Genomic DNA, 18,694 nt, shown 5'->3' on the forward strand with positions numbered 1-18,694 from the left:
ACCGGTTAAGCCCGCTCGGGCACCATGCGGGTGCGGGGGAATTTTCGACAAACTACAGAGCAACGTCTCCAAATGCGGTGACAAACTGGCCACCGAAAGACCTTACACAACTCGCAAGCGATGAACCGCAGTCAAGTACGAGATTAACTTCGGTCGCTATCATAATATACTGGACATATGTCAGCTACCCGAGCTATCCTAATTCCAAGCGAGCGGCCGGCTGGAGAGTGTGTTCCCTGAAAACCTTGCGAGCCAGAACCATTTCTCAGGAGCAGGTTGGAATACCCCTACCGCATCCTCTCAGCGGCCTTCTGGACGCGTTCTGGCAAACGCGGGGAGGTGGCTTTCTGAGCCGTACCTGGGCATCGAAAATTTCTCGTTTCAATGCTTTTCTAGCATGACAGAGAACCGACGACATGACGCGATGCGTGGCTGCATTAATAGATATCCATGCGAGTATTGCGTCGTGCCTTGTTGAGGTTGCACTGTCGACGAATTCAACACGTACAGTGGCGCGGCTCATCGGCAGAAGAAATTCTCATCCAAGCCAAGGCCACAGGCGATCCATCTTGCGCGAAAGCTGGGCAGCGTCCAGTCAGTCTGAGCAGCTCACACGAGGCTGTTTCAAGGCTGATATCTGCAAAAGGCCACGGGTCCAAATATTGGGGCAGTTGACTAGACAATAGATCATGACGAGCGCGCGCTAGAGTCTCCAAGGCGTGCAGCAACGCAAACGCGTATCCCAAGCCGCTATCGACTTACAAAAGAGAATAAGAGAAGAAAAAAAATCTAATTGAGACCAAAGTTGCTCCAAGAATCCAGGCTCCGGGTGCTTCAAAAACATTGACACCCAAGGAAACTTCAGAGACACCAGCGAATCACTGAGCACTCATTGGCTGGCCTTCAACCTCTGGCTCATGATCATCCTCCCACGATAGAGTCAGAAGACAACCTAGGGGAAAGTCGAAAAAAAGAGGAACGTTGGACCTTGCCTTGTCACTAGCTGACAGTTTCCAGCATCGGTATACAGAATTAATGAGAGAAGAGGATAAATGATTTGGACAGGCTTTGCAGAGTCTGCAGCTTTCGCGGTGGTTGCTTGTGTGTCGTCTATCCATCCATCCCCTGTGAATTTGGACGAAAGGGGCAAAATGTCAAGCAAGCCCACGGAAAGGCAGAAGCAATGAGAATTCAAATCTCAAAGGCTGAACAATTTCGGTCAATGATCGGCACAACAGCTCCTTTTAGGATCAAAAATCCCCCGTCAAGGCGGCCGCTGAGTGGCTTAAAAAACTGCAATTCGCCGCCGTCTTGATGCCGTCAAGGTTGGAGCAGTTTGAGCGAACAGCCCGACGACAATCTTGTCGTTTTTGCCGGTCGCCCACATCTTTCAAGAGGGTACACGCCATACATACCTGCGTGACATGACATGGATAAGCTCTGGGAGGATGTTTTGGATTGATCCTGCAAGCAGGCAAAACAAGGAAGGACGCTGGTATACACGCACACGCTGCCAACCACGGCTCGGCTACTGACAATGACAGCGTCGGGTTGCACCATTCTATGGCAAAGCAGGTTCGGAAAACTTTGCAGAAGGGCAACAGATGAGAAAGGGTGTTGTGGAAGCAGCAGGCTCACATGTGAATTTAGGGACGTGGTCTTCTCGTCTTGCAGCGCGAGCCGGGACGTGAGAGGCACTCTGGAAAATGTATCGGGGATGGTGCCACGGCCACTCGTATGTTTACCTCCCTACCAGCCTTGCATTCGCAAGCTGCTCAAACTCGTCCTGGAGCAGCTGCATCTGCTGCTCTCTGTAATGGTGCAACATCTCCTCGAACTCTTGCTGTCGCTGATGCATCAGCTGGTTCAGCTCTTCCGCCTGCCGGCTCAGCATCTGGTCCCACGCCTGGTTCCACCGCTCCAACGTCTCCTGCACCACCCGCGTGTTCTTCTCTCGGAGTTCCGCAAACCGTTGAACCTGCTCCGGCATCGGCAGCATGGTGGCCCGATTGTAGTCATGGGTTTGCTGCTGGATCCTCTGGCCATGGTCCTGGTCCTGTTGCAGCCTCATCAACTCCCGCTCTTCGGCGTGCCGCTCCACCATCTTCTGATGTGCCTCGTCGTGCTGCGCCCACCACACAGCTAATCTAGCCTCGCTGAGTTCATCGTCTTCGTCCGAAGTGGTATCATCAAAGTCGTCCGGATGATCGATGTCTTCCGGATCCGTGGTCTCAGCATCGTTGGAGCTCTCAGCAACGTTGATGGTCTCGGCACCGTTGTCTGGTTGTGATGGCTCCTGGCCTTGGGACACGCCACGTCGTGGATTCCCTGTCAACGAAAGGGACTGGAGGCTCTGTGGTAAATCCATGGACCCGTCCGCAGGAAGCAGCTTGATGCTCCGAGAAGCTGTGGCAGATTTTGGGCCGAAGGTGCAATTGTGGAATTCACACTATCCATGTCAATGGGATCGATTCCATGGTGCATCCACTGATACTCACCGTTGGAGCGGTGGGTAGCCGTGGCTATTGGTGTCTGGTATCTGTTACGTTCACGATGGCACTCTTTGGGTGCTATGCGAGAGAGACTTAGCCAGCACAAGGGGAGGTGGAGGTGCGAATAAAGAGTCGTAGCGTGTCGTCGTGAGGCTAAAGAGGTTTGAAAACGAGACACCAGTAAATCACCATGGCATGTCACCGCAGCGTGTTACTGTGAGGCTGACAAGGCCGGGAGGCCGGGAAATGCGTCCGCAGAGCTTGGCGACCAAGCCGCTGCCAACCAGGGCGAGGTGTTCTCATTAAAAGGCGGCTTTGGTTATGCACACTGGATATCGAATTTAAATGTGACCAGGCAGCAGTCTCTTCAACTAGGGAAGTAGGAGAAAAGCAAGGAGAAGGATCAGCGAACCATTTGCCGTGGTTTTGTCGCCCATGAAATCGTGTCTCAGGGCCGCGCAAGGATGCTAGAAGGCTAGTGTCCCTTGCTGGCCGAAACTATACCGCCTCGTACAGGATGTGGAAAATCGGGCCGGTTATTGATTTGCCATGATTGGAGTAGGCTCGGCCTGAAAACAGCAGCAATTTCTAGGGAGGAATTCCAGGGCGCAATGGGACGAGGCGGGAGGCAGGGGGCAAAAAGTCCTTCCGCGCTCGACACCCGCTTCCCGTCCACAAGTGGATCTAGGGATGGAATTCCACAGGAAGATGATGACAGGAGTAACTGGGCCTTGGAATGCGTCGGTAATCGCCCTCATATTCATACCAAGACGTGTTAAGAATTCATTTGCCTTTGGAGCAACTGACAAGGGAGAAAGAAATAGGAAGGGAAATGCAGCAGCTGGCCACCTGGACAGATGGTGCCAGCACTCATACGCAGCAAACGACAAGTATGTCGGGGAGAAGGTCTGATGATCTAGCAATGCTGTATGTCCACCGTGTCAAGTTTTGTGGGATCGCTTGCCCTGATCAAGCGCCTCAGTCGCTCTTCATCATTGCGTTTCTTGGTTCTTTCGTTCTTTAACCAAAATCGCCTTCTGCCGGTGGGCAAAGCAGATGATGCAGAGCGCTCGACCGACGATGACTTCATTTCAAGGAAAGACAACCTCTTTGGCGTCTTCTGGAAAAGACTGGGGTGGGAAGAACAAGCGATTGATAGTCGAGGGTGGTCACCGAAGACGACCCTCTGACCCCAATCGACCCCCGCCACGGGGAACCCAACCATCCCAGAGGCAATCTCAAAGCCACTCCGTTACGCATCCGTGAGGAATTCTCCCATGTTCCGAGCGAGATTGCGTCCACATGGAGCTCGACTCGTCCTGGAGTGTACGGGTCTGGGATCTACTGCAGAAACTGCACTCGGGTCGGGATAGATGCCTGCTGCACTAGGATCCTGGGCCTCCTGGAGCCAGTGACATATTGGAATTATCCTCAGCAAACGCTGAGCACCGAAGTCGAGCTCAATCAATCACCTTCTTTCTCCCCCTCGATCTTTTCCGCCACGAGATTTCGGTTGATTTCATGTGTGGGAAGCTGGTTCCCTCCATTTCTCAGCGCATTCCTCAATGAGGCCCAAGTCTGATAAACCGGTACGCAAGGCCCCTGGTCGAGTCTCTCCTCGTGGTTATGACGCCGAGGAGCGCTAGTCGACGCCAAATCTCCTCCCCCCTGCTTTTCATTTTCTCAGTCAAACAGTTTTCCCGGCATCGTGACTTCGTAGTCGTAGAGCCACTGCCATGTGGCTCCGTCACAGGAGCACTGGGTCATTCCAGGACTAGCCGGGAGGTATCCTGGCACCTGTTGCGGACTTAGCTATATATCGGATTAAACGAGCATCGAATCGACGATCAACTATCGTGCCACCAGCCAAGGGATTTCTCGACCCGGGGAGCATTCTCTTATTACTAGCACGCTCCCCGCAGGAGAGGCACACCTCCTCTTTCTTTATGTTTAGGGTCTTGTACAGTGTCGACCATATATACCATAGGCGTATTTGCTATTACTTATTGCTCAACTCTACCGACTTTGCCAAGAAAACCCTAACGGCGCCAACCTCTCGTCTCTTTACACTACAATTGAGAATCTTCATTGCTTTTTATCTCCCCAGAATTTCCGCCTACTCCGTCTATCGTACTCAAGCAAGCCATATATTGCCATGGCGAACGAGAACGTCCCGCCACCACAACCAGTGCCTACGGGGATACCAGTTTTGCGCCACGACAGAAGAGCCCCGCCTCGAAACGACAAAGGTCAAATATTTTGCGACCATGTTGACTGCGGCGATCGAACCAAAATTTTCTGGAGACTCTGCGACTGGAGCAGGCACATAGACACCCACCAACGTCCCTATAAATGTTACGAACCCGGCTGTGAGCTCATCCTCGGATTTACCTACAACGGCGGGCTCTTGCGCCATTACCGCGAAGTGCACAAGATGCACGCGACGACGCAACCGCTCTTTTGCCCCTTTGAAGAGTGCCCGCGAAGCTCAGGCCGGGGTTTCACGCGCAAGAGTAACCTCGACGACCACAGGCGGCGAATCCACAAGGTGGGAGCGCCGCCACCCAGTCGAGCGGCAGCGTCCCATTCTCAGCCTCGCACTAGGAGAAGGAGAAGGAGAGAGTCGATCGCGGTAGCGAATAAACTCAGTGGCGACGAAGACATCGCCGAAAGCCAACTTGATCGAGCGTTGCGAGTCGAAATCCGAAATAAGGACGACTATATTCGGAAGCAAGCGGCCGAAATCGAGCAAAAAGACGAGTACATTCTGATGCAAGCGGCAGAGATACGAAGGTTGCGCTACCTCTGCGCCCTCCAGTGACCTCAGACAATATCTGCTGCGATGGTCACGACGCGGTCCTCGTCTCCATGGGCGGGCATGAAGAGGAGAATCGACAATTGATGTCGAAGACAAAAGGCATCTCGGGATAGAACGATGTAGTTTGAACAAGGTTCAGGTAATTTCGCGGGTTCCAGAGTTTGTTTCTCTTTGGTCGTATCTAGATGGTTATTCGACGTAAATCTCCACGTCTTCCCTGTTATGTCTTCCCACACTGTCTTCCCGATATCTTCCCACACACGGCCGTGCAAAGCTCAAGCTATGTCGCCGGAAAGCGATTTGCTTGCTTACCCTCGCCTTGCTTTACAGCTAGTAAAAAGGCTAAAGCTAGCTACGTGTTTATTTCTTGCTGTCAAGTGGCTTTCGAAAAGGAAAGCTTTAAGCCTTCAGACTGATTCTCGTTGTTTGCGAGACAAGTCTATACTTCAGTCCACACAACGGCATTTCTTTAGCCCTCCATCAGATCTCGGCTCACTCATCGGAAGGATGCAAGCACCCACTATCTCAATATGCCTAACAATGTGTGTGTGTGTGTGTGTCACCAGCGCGCGTCGCCGTACCGGCATTGCATATGTCCCAGCCGTGGAAGTCAAACGCTGACCTCAAGGTTAAATGTGATCTCCAAGAAACGACGCAGCGGTCGCCCAAACACCAACAGCCTGGCATTCCTCTCCCTCCGCGGATACCTTGAAGAGCAACGCGATCCTACCAAAACTCCTGTCGACCGAAGGCCCGTGGACTAAAAAGAGCGGCTGAGACCACAGCTTTCTGTGATAAAATTCTCCAGGCTGCTGACGCAACTGATTTGTCGTCGAGCGTTTCTATCAGTAGACTAGGGTCCTTTCAGTGATCTCCTCCTGTGTTAAGAAAGCCATTCTTAACCTTTCATGTCGTCTTTATCCATTCTGAGGTCGTCCTGCTGCAAATTGTGGTACCAATCAGATGGGCTTTGAGACTGGCCTGTTACTCGATATTTGTGACTGTCCCACGCGAGGACTCCATAACCGCGGCGCTTTCGCACCCAGTCGAGATAGAGCGAGCTCAACGTCCTCCGTTCTGTGAGTTCTATCGGCCTCGGAGCAATGATCTACTGGTGGCCAACCGTATCTGCCAAAACATTACGGGAGGCGTTCAGCTCTTTGCGTTTCACATATCGAGGGAGAAGATCAAAAAAACCAAGAAGTACATCAACTCTCGATATGCGTTTACCTCGAACATATTTCGAGCAGCCCATAAAGCTCAAATTCGGCACCCAGCACAATTGATCATCGGTATTCCAGTCACAGCTCTCCTTCCCCTTTGCTCTTTGCCCTCGCAGAAGTTCCACCCACTCCTTCTATCCTGTTCAATACCAACCGTAATCAAGGAAGCCATATATTGTAATGGCAAACGAGAACATCTCCCGGCACGTTCCCTCGATGCAACGATGGCTTACCCAGCTGCCAGGAGACTCAGGTCTTGATAGAACAATACCGCGTCGAATGGATGGCGACTATGTTGAATGCAGTGGTAAAAGCAAAAGTCTGCAGCAGAGTCTGCGACTAAACGAGGCACATCGTACGGCACGAACGACTCTATCAGTGTCAGGAAGCTGGCCATGAGCTGAGACCAGGATTCACTTATCACGGCGGGCTTTTACGTCATGAGCAAGAAGTACACAAAATGTATCTCTCGGCGAAGAAGACACCGATATTTTGTTCTTTTCCGAATCGCCCGCGAAGCTCAGGAAAGCCTTATATGCGGAAGGAAAATTTCGAAGACCACAAGCGGCGAATTCACAAGGTGGAGAAGCGGCCATCAAATCCAGCGGCATCTCAGCCTCAGCCTTCTAAACTCGGCCCAGAAACCCCTGCAGGCAATTTTGCCTACCGATAGCGAACTCTTGGAGGCGTTCCGAGTCACAGCGCTATGCCTCGCTCCTGCTTTTACGAAGTCTGAAGTTCTATACATACATACTGGAGCGAGGAAATGGGGTTGCACTGTGGCTAGTTACATGTCAAAACGAAAGACCTAGCGTTATTCTGCTATGGGTGGAAGGCTTTATGGCAGGAACAAATTACTAAAAGAAGCTGAGCGTAATAATACTAAGCCATTCTTTACAGGTTGAGCACAGTATTCTATAGTTTTGAAGCGGTTCACGAAGTCCATGTCAATCTCACGAACTGTATCGGGTGGTGAGCTCTGATCTCAGACCGCGCTGGAGACGATGCTCCAGCCCTAGGTCTCTCAAACATCACCCACCTGGCTCTCTTCCCTTTGCCCCTCAAATGAAGACATGGTCGGTGAGTGGGAGACACAACGTCAGCGAGCCTCTGGCATGAAGAGGAGCCAGATGTAGATCGACAAGCCCACGGCGCTACAGCCGGCTTCAATACTTTTTCCATTGCACCAGTTTCCGACGACAGGTTGGTTGCCGGGGATCTCTAGAAGGACAGACGCATGCTGTGCTTCACAGTTGTCTTGCTGGGTATAAAATTTACAATAAAGAAGGGTCAGCACAAATTCAGATACGCCACATCATCAACCCTTGTGACCACTCCATGAGCCCTGCGATTACACCTGCTCAATGCCAGTGTGCAATCCAGAGCAGTCAGTGTTAGGGTGAAGAGAAATTTCGGCTTATCTCGGAACTGGAAGAGACGGGTCGGCACTCCCCTTCCCTTGCATTATCGGCAATGTACCTGTATCAAAACAGGATGGAAAACGTCCAACACTAGTAAGTTCGTGTTGGCAGCGGAGCGCCACTGTGGCAAACCAATCAATCCACCAATGCTTCAACCGAGGCCTCTCTATAATAGCCTCGGTGCCACCGTTAATCGACAACGAGGTCTGGACAGATCTGGCCAAGTCCAGATCTATTCAGCGGATCGCTTCTTACCACAGTGTAAATAGTATATAGACAGGCAGAGTCTCTCTGAAAAGCCAGAGGAGAGAACACAATCAAGCAGATGAATCCACTCTCATTCTGTGTAAAACAGTTCGGCACTGCATGATTGAGATTAAATACTGTTTCCGTATCCACAGTGCTGAGCTGATGATGTTCTCTAAGCTGCGAGGTCATCGCTATATGAATAGTGTGATCTGGTCCAAACTTTCACCCATAGGTCGAAATTGATCGTCAGTCTAGACTCTACATTCCCCGTTCCTTTGAAATTGTGTTGCGGCAATTCTACCCATTCCCTGCAGAATCGTTTTGCAATTATGTGTTGATCGACAACTCCTTTTTGTCTCGGCAGCGATACCATCTGGTTTTCTTTTCCCCTTTGATCTAGGAGCTGTTTTCCTCCATATCTTACGACTTGTTGGCGTAGAAAAGAGGGCGCGTTAGCTAACAGAACAAAAAACAGTCTTCGGCCAGTTTGCAACGATATCAAACTGTGTGATGAACCATTAGGCTTGGAAATAGCATTTTCATCTAATTTCGATCTGGTGTCAACTTTGGGTACATGAGGCAGCAGGGGCGGTCGTGGCAACTAAAGGAGGAAATCTCTCTAGCGTCAAAGAAGGCTACAGGGTGGTCAGAGCTGACTCCCACAGCTACGCGGAATACTCTGCTCTTCCCGTGTCGTCTTGCATCAACATCCTCAAGGGGCTGTCAGATCAAGACGACATTAGTGGGTCTTTAATGAGCATGGCTGCTGTTGGACACAGAACAGGAGTGGTTCTATCTAATTAATTGTGTCTTGTCCATCTACCTACTCAGAGAGACAGCGGTGCGCTCACGATTACCAGGGCAGGGAAGCCTCGAGGAATGTCGCATGGACGAAAGAGAATGAGGGCCGTAGAGACACTATTACACCGCCAATCCGTTAGCCTTACTCTTTCTTAAGCCGTTTTTTAGTTGGTCCATCGCCGCAGCTAACTAGTTGTACGGCGCAGTCGTCGTGGAGTAGAGTTCCGTGGTTTCGTTTAGCTAGATTCGACTTATAAAGATTGCTATCTTTATATTACTTAATTAATATATAAGCGCGAAGTTTTCGTCTTATAGTTAGCTAGTATTCGTAATTTATTAACTACGGCCTCCCTAATCTCCTTCTATTAATTTTAATTATTAGCTTAATAGTTCGTTATTCATTTATCTATATATCTTTTATAATCTTCGCGTCGATATTAAATATAGAATAGAAGTAATTCTATCTAATTAATTATATCTTATTTATTTATCTACTTAGAGAGATAGCGATGCGCTTACGATTACTAAGGTAGAGAAGCCTCGAGAAATATCGTATAGACGAAAGAGAATAAGGGCCGTAAAGACACTATTACACCGCTAATTTATTAGCCTTACTCTTTCTTAAGCCGTTTTTTAGTTGGTCCGTCGCCGTAGCTAACTAGTTATACGACGCAGTCGTCGTGAAGCAGAGTTCCGTGGTTTCGTTTAGCTGGATTCGACTTGCAAAGATTGCTGTCTTCATACCACTCAATCAACACACAAGCGCGAAGTTTCCGTCTCACAGCCAGCTGGCATTCGCAATTTGTTGACCACGGCCTCCCTAACCTCCTCCTGTCAATTCCAATTATCAGCTCAACAGCTCGTTGTTCATCTGCCTGCATGTCTTTTATGACCTTCGCGTCGGTGAAGAGCCAGTGGGCAAGGAGAGTTGGATCATATCCATCCTCTGCCACGTGGATCCAAATGTCAAGTTCAATCGATCTATAGAGCTACGGCTAGGCCCAGCTGGTGAGATCAGGTGAAAGAGCTCACCGACGGTGCTGGCGTGGGTGTGGTAGGTCGACCTCTCCCGACAGCTGACCAAAAAAAACTAAAAAAAAAAAAAAAACTTGAATAGCCCCAGCCGTAAATGCAAAGACACATGGCAAGGAAAGTCCTGATGTCGGGAAGACAAAGAAAAGGTCATGCCGTCTGATCTGAGCGATCCCGCCTCTTGCAAGATACCTCTCGCCCGACTTCCCGAGAATCTGTCGGTTATGATGATGCCGCGGCAGCGACAGTTCATCGCAACAAACGAGGGTTGTTTGAGCTCTGCAGCACCACCGCCGTGACCCCTCGTCAAAGAAGGCAAGCTGAATCAAGAAGAGGATAGCACAAGGTGCATATCATCTCAGGTACGCAGCGATAGCACATCGTGAATTAGAAGGCAAGAAAAACGTCAGGCCAAATGGCCACCTCGAGCTGTAAATGTTGGAGGAACAGAGTGGATAATTTCATCAGCTGCATCTCTTTAACTTGACCAAGGTCATAGGAGCAACTTTCTCGGAAAAACGGGTGAAGAACTATCCATAGGCGGTATGTCTTCATGCGCTTGAGATGTTTTGTTGTACACAGAATGAGAGTGGATCTGTCTGCTGGGTTGTGTTGCCTCCCCCTGGCTATTCAGAGAGACTCTGTTGTTTATATATACTTTGGCCTGTGATCTGAAGGCCATTCCTGAAACCTCCTATTCCGTCGCCATCCTATCACAGATCGGCGAGAACAACGAGGTTGAGGTAGGTGCCGCAGTTGGTGAAACGCCTAGCGTCTCAGACGGTTTGCCACAGTGGCGATCTCGCGACCCTGTCAACATGTTTTCTGTTTCACAAAAGGCTACGGGGATATCACCCGAAGCAATCTATAGCTATTTAGCACGCAGCTCAGACAGGTATCATATCTCAAGTTCTCGCCCGAGCTTGTCTCCAAAAAATCTCAAGAGAAGGAGATAGATACATACCGATGTTGTCCATTAATTGAATGCGTTTGTTACGGATGCCAAGACGCGAAGGCACTAAAAGGCTACATGTATATAGCACGAGGTTACAGACCACCCCTTTGAAGCTCTTGAGCTTCGAAGTCCCTGTCGCACTGCGCCTATAGATAGGCAATATACTTCTTAGATAGCTTGCTGCCAAGCCATCCCTGAGAGCGTTCCCATTCTCTTAAAGGTGTTTCTTTCAGCTGAATTAGCTGACCCAAGACGGTGCGACGATGCGTGACGGGTATTCGTTACTTTGGGGATTGTCTTTCATGGTCTCTTTTCAGTGGTCTGTGGCAGCAAAGTATTTCTGAGAACTGTGACCTTGGTTTATGGTACAGACTCTCTGCTCGTGCAGCAACCATTGTTCATGTTGCACCAGGTGTTGCCTTTGCAGCATGGCCAACGACTACCAGATACTGAACAACAGGGAACCAAATTGGTCTAATTTCTGCAGACTTAGTTCTTCTTAATCACCTGGTCAGAAGATAACCCAGGTACTTCGTCCGAGGTCCACAAAGACTGTTCAGAACGCGAAAACAGATCCAGCATATCATCGCTCCAGTGACAGGGAAAGGGAACAAGGAGATGGAAGGTTAAAGACAAGGGCGGGCTTTCAAGACACACGCCGAGCATAATTTGCCTTTGGGTCACACCATATACTCTGTCTCTTTCAAAGGCGTAGAGGGCACCACCTCGACAACGATTCGGAACTCGCCGGTCCACCGTCACATATCATCTCCCACGGAACGCCACATTGATAATCTTGATGGCTTTCCGGGCTGTCTACCTGCTTGCCTGCTTGCCTGCATAAGGGCAGACTCACGAGTATGTCCCGGGAAACCGAAAACACAATGAAATGAATTAAGTCTTGCGCGCATTGGATAAGAAAGAAATGGAGGAATGAACAGCGCATAAGCTCGACTATGCCAGGAGTGGTCATTGGATGTTTCTATCGAAACATGAGGTGTTCAAGTTGTCCCCATGTTCATCTGAAGGGCGAAGGAGGCTACCTATATAGCCTAGAAATAAAGAGATTGGGCATGCTTTCCAGCTATCTTTGATAGTTTCGCCACGCAATGCATGCAATTCTTGTTTAGTACAATCGGGCGCGGACTCGTAGGCTACCGGGTAGAGTCGTCTAGTGTGGTCTAGTTTGGTCTACATTACTTTGCTCTGCTTTGCTCTGCTTTGCTCTGCTTTGCTCTGCTTTGCTCTGCTTTGCTCTGCTTTGCTCTGCTTTGCTCCAATATATAAGCTGGCTGGCTGAGCGCCATGCGCACACACACACTCGACCCGGTCTCTGCCGTTCCTCCTCGCCTCCCTCCCTCGCAGCGTGCATTCGGCGTGATATTGACGTTTTACGGCTTGGCAGATGGGTTGTGGTATGGGCCGTCACTATTCATGAAACAGCCCTGTGCACTTCCCGATTCATTCAGTTGGAGCCCCGTGACGTGGATGACATGCGGGTTGACATGCTAACAAAGTATGCACGACATACTTGCAGCATACATGCAGCACCGGGGTATCATGTGCAAGGCTGATATTTGCAGCGCTGGTGTGTCATATGACATGAGACTCAACGGGGGATTGCAGCAAAGAGCAGCGGTGTCCCACAGGGCATGCTGTGGGAGTGGCATGGAGTTGCCAGCGAGCTCCAAGCGGCGAGCGATGGCGGCACTACCAAATCAGACACCAGACATTACACATTGTGGACTGCAGACGCAAGGCGTCAGACAGCGCAGTTGCCGTCGACGAATGCGAATCCAGCAACTGTGCCGATTGCAATATTGTCAACTCAGGCCAAGCTGCCCCCTCTTGTCCAGCACTTGCGATGCCAATGCCCAATACATGATGAATCCTTATTCCTCATCAGATAGCACCAAATTCTCGCCTTGCTCGGCCGGTAATATTTGAAGTGCACTAAAGCCGCAACTCCGTTCAGTCCCAGAGCTTCACCAAAAAAAAAGTCGTTATGACCATTAATGGGAAACAATGTGGCAATGGTATTGTTGAGGGTGAAGATTGTGATTTTGGCGTCAGCGAATCTTGTGCGGGGAACAGCTGCTGTAATCCCACGACTTGCAAGTTCAATTCAGGCGCTGTCTGCGACCCCAGCAACGAAGCGTGTTGCACGTCGACTTACCAGCTCGCTTCTACTGGGACTGTCTGCCGTGCTAGCACCGGCCAATGTGATCCCGCCGATACTTGCTCTGGTACCAATGGAACATGTCCGACAGACACCACCGCGCCCGACGGAATCGACTGCGGTAGTGGTCTTGAATGTGCCAGTAGCCAGTGCAAGATTCTCACGGGCCACAAGAGCTATCACGCCGCTCAGACTTGAACGGAACACAAGCGCTATTTGATTGAAAATCTCACACGACTTCAATCAGTTTCTCCATATCAGAGACGGGTGATTCCCAGCTCTTTCAGTGTGTGATTCTTACCTCTTTCAATATTTGATTCCCTTGTCTTTCAGAATATAATTTCTAGATTCGAAGGTTCGAGGTTCGAGGGTTCGAGATTGGAGGGTTTGATGAAGAGGTAAAGCTTCCAGCAACAATACCCAACGGCAGCTAATTCGAGGCGATCTCGGGAGCAGCTCATCAAACATTCATAGGCTAGTAATAGTTTCACAGAAGGCAGTTGAAACACCACGAATCCGATTTTGATATGATCTCAGACGGATCCTCAGCGAGCCAAACGACTGGTTGATCAACGCAAATTTGAAGCGATCGCAGAAGCAACTAATCGGCCGGCGAGGGTCGGGTCGAATAACTTCGAGGATAATGAGTCTCATCGAGTTACCGTGGTTATCAATGCTGATTTGATCACAGGAGCAATGAATCAAATTGGAACGGCTCAGGTTTGATGATGTACCGAGTACGGTGCGAAATAATGTCAACTTGGTCGAAAATCTCACGCGCAGTCACGTGTTGCGCCAAGATTGGCTGCGTGACGTCGACAGTAAACAATGACGTCAACCGAGCATAAACAAACAAAATAATGACTTTGTCCCGGCCGCTGCGCCTACTGGATGAAGGTAGAATCTTGTGCTTGTCTGTGCTGTTGGAAGATAGATTGACAACAGATGGACTACTTGTCATGCTGCCTTCTCTTGCCTTATTGGCTTTGGGGACTTCAATACCGGGATGCTTCGATGCCTCCACCCCCCAACTCCCCGTGCCTCCTCGATTGATGCGCTCGTCCGCCTGCCTGCTTAATCCACTCACGGCCAGAGGAGAAGAAAACAGAAGAGAAGAGATGCCAGCACAATAATATAGCAAGCCATGCATTCCACCTTTTCGCACCCGTATTCAGGGAAGGGTTGTCTGACCGGCCCAGGCAACGGCGGTGGCAGACCGCTAACCTGACAGACAAATAGCATCCAGAAGAGGCTGTTCCATTCCGCCCGCCCGCACGAATGAACCCGGACAGACCGCATGTTCAAGAATTGCGCCCTGCTCGTGTACCGAGTTGAGCTCCAGCTCGGTATCTACGTGCTACGAATGATGGGTAACCAAAACACGCCTGGGGATGGGGGGTACCTTCACGGGTTGCAGGGTGTCAGCATTCCTACTTCGCCAGCGCGGCGAGGAAGCCGAGACTTCCAAGGTATACGTCCGATGGTCACGTCAATCAACAGCCTTCAATCAGGTACGGATTAAATCAAACGACTTCTGACGCCCCTGCAAACCCCGTTCCCTCGGGCCGTACGCCGCAGACTTGACCGCTACGGTTAATATTAACGTGAAAGAGCGAGGAGGAATTCTACGACTTAAGAGACGGACACGATACTACATCCATTACGCTGATCGAGAGAGTCTTAAGAGCAGGATCCTAGAGTTGGCATACAGAAGAAGTTTTTCAGAGGAGGGGGATCTATTGAAATGGAAACTGAGGCCCTCTTTCAGTGGTAGCCCTCCTTTTTGGCTCATGGGACAGTCCATTCAGGATTGAGCGATCCAAGGAGAAGACATTTCTATAACGATGGAATCTTCCTTGTCTTCTCTGCGTGGTGCAACTGGCAGGCAACCGTCTACGAAATGCTTCTGAAAAGGGCAAACATGGAAGCCCAGAACCGCTCATTGTCTACCAGGTGTGTGGTAATGACCGGGAGAGCCGGACGAGAGAGACGGGTGACAAAGAAAGGCACATAGTCCGGAGTGATGCGGAAGAGAATCGTGGTGGCTTAATAGATGGGGAAGCTCAGAGAGTGACTCAGTCAATGAGTCAATCAGATTAGTCGGCGATAGATAGATGCGATGTGATGATGACATGACATTGACAAGACTCCACGAAGAAGGAGATGGCATTCAAACATCGAAAGCAACCATCCAATCAAGCAAACAATGATAAATAGGTATCCGCGTTTCTTTCCTTGGCACCCAGCGTGCCATCCAGCTCCAAAAATTCAATGCCCACAAACACGGTCAACTAATCGAGCGCAATCGAATTCAATCCCACCTGGAATGTTGAGCCATCGCAACCAGCACTACCACGGCACACGCGCCAGACGCCCGCGAAGTCTGCGTGGTCAGTAGCAGTTTTGTTTTGTTCTGTTTTTTTTGTGCACGGTCAACTTAACCCACCAGACCACACCACATACAACGCACCACATCAATGTTTGGAGCGTGCTTGCGATCTGCGCCTGTGTGGCAGTGACTGTCTAGGTCTGCTTGCGCCGGCGTCTCCCTGCGTCTGCATCGGCCTTCGCGCTCTTTGAACCGGCCCAGCTTCGGTGTTATGTTGTATTGTGTTGTGTTAGGTGGGTTCTATTGTCTTCAACAGTGTTCCATGTGCATTCTCATTCCGATTCCCGTTTTCTCTTGGGGCCATGTATACGACTATGCCGATAACGATGGAGGGTCCTGAGCATGGCGATGGCGATTGAATGATCGCAGCCTTGCCAGCTGGATGAGATTCAAGGTTCAGGGCGTCCAGCGCCGTACCTTCGTCATCACCGCTGGTGTGGGATCTGTGCATTCAACGTGTATTACTTGTCGTCTATCTGTCGATGTGTTGCATCTCCCATGCTGCATGCAAAACTGCCTCCCCCGTTCGGAATGTGACATCGGCGGGCGGTGGCAGGAGGAGCACCATGATCGACATATCCTTCCCATCCTGTCGACGCCCTTCTGTTTTCTTCTGTTGTGTTGTGTTCTGCTCTGCCTGCGGGTGAAATGGCTATGTATTCGGTGCGAACACAAACAGAAATCTTGCCATTGCCTTGATTTCTAGCTCTAGCTTTGCTTTATTTCGCTTTTCTCTTGGGATTTGTCGGATCTTCAAAACCCTTGGATGGGTTGATTGGCATGGTACGCAGTGTCACTCGGGTGCATACACAGAAAGCAGGTAAGCAAGCTGTACGTCGAAGTCAGCAAAGATCAGTATGCAAGACCAAGAGCAGAAAGGGATGCAGGAACAAAGAATGACAGAAGGAGAGGGAGAGAGCAGCAGTGCGATCGTTGCAGGCTGCACACCGCAGCGCAGTTGGCGCACGTGACACACGTGACACATGTCGCTTTCAAGACACTGCGGTCTCAGCGCAGTCCCCCGCGAAGTCAGATAGACACTTTCATAAAGGCTCCGCCATCGCATTTCGGTCTGCCACCCCTCTCGGCCATTGCGACAGCCTTCAGCTTGCTAACCTAAGCTCATGCTACAGAGTCTCCTAACTCTTGCGCTCCCCATCTTGTCGACCACAGCCGACGACGGTATCCCTCCCTCATACAATCTTCCGCGGAACAAAGTGGAGCAGCCATATGGAGACGACGCATGGCAAGATGTATACTCCAGTGCTTTCTCGGAAGCACCTCGACGAAACGCCGGCCGTAAAACCGTCAGCCCGTCTGCGGAAGCCCGTCTGCACCAAGCGAAAAAGAGAGGATAAGATCACCGACCCGTTGATGCCGGGAGTTTACGTCTTGGACTTGTCAGAAGAGATGCCGCAGAAAAAAGCACGCAGAGATGACGACGATACCAACATGTTGGCAGAGACGTTGGAGAGCCCCGGCTTCGACAACGAACCCTTCACCAATCTCGATACACACAGCGACATTCAAGCCAGCAGTGGCAGCTCGGATTGCGGTGAGAGTTACGAAATTTTCTCTGCGGGCCCTCTCTCAGACACTATTACAACACCAAACTCGCCAGCCTCCTTGGACTTTGACTCTGACAGCACGCTCGTCGACCCTGCCTTGCTAGCCGGCGCAGAAGAGGACCGTTCCCGAGGCTGGGAGACTTCTGATGACGTTGATGAGACAGGATGGGACTTCATGACGGGGGTAGAGACCAGTGCATATGCACCAATGAACGAATTGGACCGCGTGGAAAATGGGGAATAGGTATACGATGGCGAGAGGAGGAGTGGGATCCCTTGAACGACTACGAATTTAACTAACAGCATCAGTGGAGTTGGTGGATAACCCCTCAGCAGCGGCAGCTTTATGTGGGTCATTTGACGATTTTTCATCCTCAACCTTTTCTCTTGCATCGATTGATTTTGTTCGGTCCTTTGGCAAGGCTTCAGACTTCTCGAAGCCCAATTTGAGGCGTCAAAATCGGGCCGGGTGTTCACACCTCCACCCTTTCATGCTTCTATTTCAGGTGGTTGGTGTTGGAGGTGTTCCTCTATCTCTGACGTTCCGTAAGCCCCAGGTTACCAAGCCGCTAGGGCCGGCCAAGTAATAAGGTTTTCACAAGCGCACAAGTAGCGCACAGGTAGCTCCATCAGCTGCGCACCACAGTCAGACCCGCTTTGCGTTAAACATAATCAAGATTTACAGTCTAGTTATGTAACCCCTCTCGGCCTATCTCCACCAGCATGGAAAAGATGAGAATCTCATCCGTCCTCAACAGCACAGGAGACTCGGGTGGACCCGACCAAAACGACGACGCCTCAGCCACGACCACGTCCGTCGACCCGGGTCGACGGCGGCGAAACACCACCGGAAGTCTCAAATACACAAGGGAGCAGGGGTACTTTATCTGGTACCACAGGGTGGATCTGCAAATGGGGTGGCACGAAGTCGTCGACGCATTCAACAACTATTTCGGCCAACAGCGGGACAAGAACGGCCTCCAAACAAAGTTCTACCGGGTTCTGAGCCTCGAAGACGTGGACAGAGTCCGAATCCAAGCAAGAGAGCAGGACATCAAAACCTTGTCGAACCACACACGGCTCAGATTCGCGTGGATGCGGTGATAATAGCCGGGCCTTGCGCCGGGAACGGAAACCGGAAACACCAAAAGACAAAATTGAAAGCAGCCCCCACACCGGGCGAAACACATCTACAAATCACCTCGAACAGTGAGGTCAGCTTCACAGGAGACCAGTCCTGGGATATTGTATACTATTGTAACACTGAGAACTGTAGATACTGTTGATCAAGCTGGCAACGACTAACTGGGTGGTGATCTCGCAACCCTAATACTCGCTCGGTTTTGCAGCACACTTTGCCCTCTGCCCAATCTGTTTGTGCTGACGGAAACATTCATGAGAATGTACTCCCAAGTCGCGTAATGCGCAGGGTCGCCGTCCAATACTGACTAGCTGCGATATTGCTGCTGCCACGAGGGAGTCTCTTGTCCCGCTTCCTCGAGTGGCCAGCGCATCACAAGCCCACGTCAACCGAGATCGTCGGTAACCGATCCAACAGCGAGAAGGC

The 18,694-nt window shown here is 50.6% G+C and overlaps 6 protein-coding genes across 6 annotated transcripts; 5 read left to right on the plus strand and 1 right to left on the minus strand.

Moving 5' to 3' along the window:
• Positions 1-1,741: 1,741 nt before the first annotated feature.
• A1O5_13044 (uncharacterized protein) lies at positions 1,742-2,368 on the minus strand (the record flags this gene model as incomplete). The annotated part of the gene is made up of 1 exon (XM_007753613.1): positions 1,742-2,368. The coding sequence occupies one exon, from the start codon at positions 2,366-2,368 to the stop codon at positions 1,742-1,744; it is 627 nt and encodes a 208-aa protein (XP_007751803.1).
• A 2,279-nt stretch (positions 2,369-4,647) lies between these two features.
• Positions 4,648-5,313, plus strand: A1O5_13045 (uncharacterized protein; the record flags this gene model as incomplete). Its single annotated transcript, XM_007753614.1, has 1 exon — positions 4,648-5,313. One exon carries the CDS (start codon positions 4,648-4,650, stop codon positions 5,311-5,313), a length of 666 nt encoding a protein of 221 aa, XP_007751804.1.
• Positions 5,314-6,885: 1,572 nt separating this feature from the next.
• Positions 6,886-7,158, plus strand: A1O5_13046 (uncharacterized protein; the record flags this gene model as incomplete). The annotated part of the gene is made up of 1 exon (XM_007753615.1): positions 6,886-7,158. A coding segment is annotated over one exon (273 nt), but the record flags the coding sequence as incomplete, so codon positions are not given.
• Positions 7,159-12,996: 5,838 nt separating this feature from the next.
• On the plus strand, positions 12,997-13,368 carry A1O5_13047 (uncharacterized protein; the record flags this gene model as incomplete). The annotated part of the gene is made up of 1 exon (XM_007753616.1): positions 12,997-13,368. One exon carries the CDS (start codon positions 12,997-12,999, stop codon positions 13,366-13,368), a length of 372 nt encoding a protein of 123 aa, XP_007751806.1.
• A 3,442-nt stretch (positions 13,369-16,810) lies between these two features.
• Positions 16,811-17,371, plus strand: A1O5_13048 (uncharacterized protein; the record flags this gene model as incomplete). Its single annotated transcript, XM_007753617.1, has 1 exon — positions 16,811-17,371. One exon carries the CDS (start codon positions 16,811-16,813, stop codon positions 17,369-17,371), a length of 561 nt encoding a protein of 186 aa, XP_007751807.1.
• A 479-nt stretch (positions 17,372-17,850) lies between these two features.
• A1O5_13049 (uncharacterized protein) lies at positions 17,851-18,231 on the plus strand (the record flags this gene model as incomplete). The annotated part of the gene is made up of 1 exon (XM_007753618.1): positions 17,851-18,231. The coding sequence occupies one exon, from the start codon at positions 17,851-17,853 to the stop codon at positions 18,229-18,231; it is 381 nt and encodes a 126-aa protein (XP_007751808.1).
• Positions 18,232-18,694: the final 463 nt, after the last annotated feature.

Source organism: Cladophialophora psammophila (assembly GCF_000585535.1).
Source record: "Cladophialophora psammophila CBS 110553 chromosome Unknown aczJe-supercont1.41, whole genome shotgun sequence".
Taxonomy (NCBI): Eukaryota; Fungi; Ascomycota; class Eurotiomycetes; order Chaetothyriales; family Herpotrichiellaceae; genus Cladophialophora; species Cladophialophora psammophila.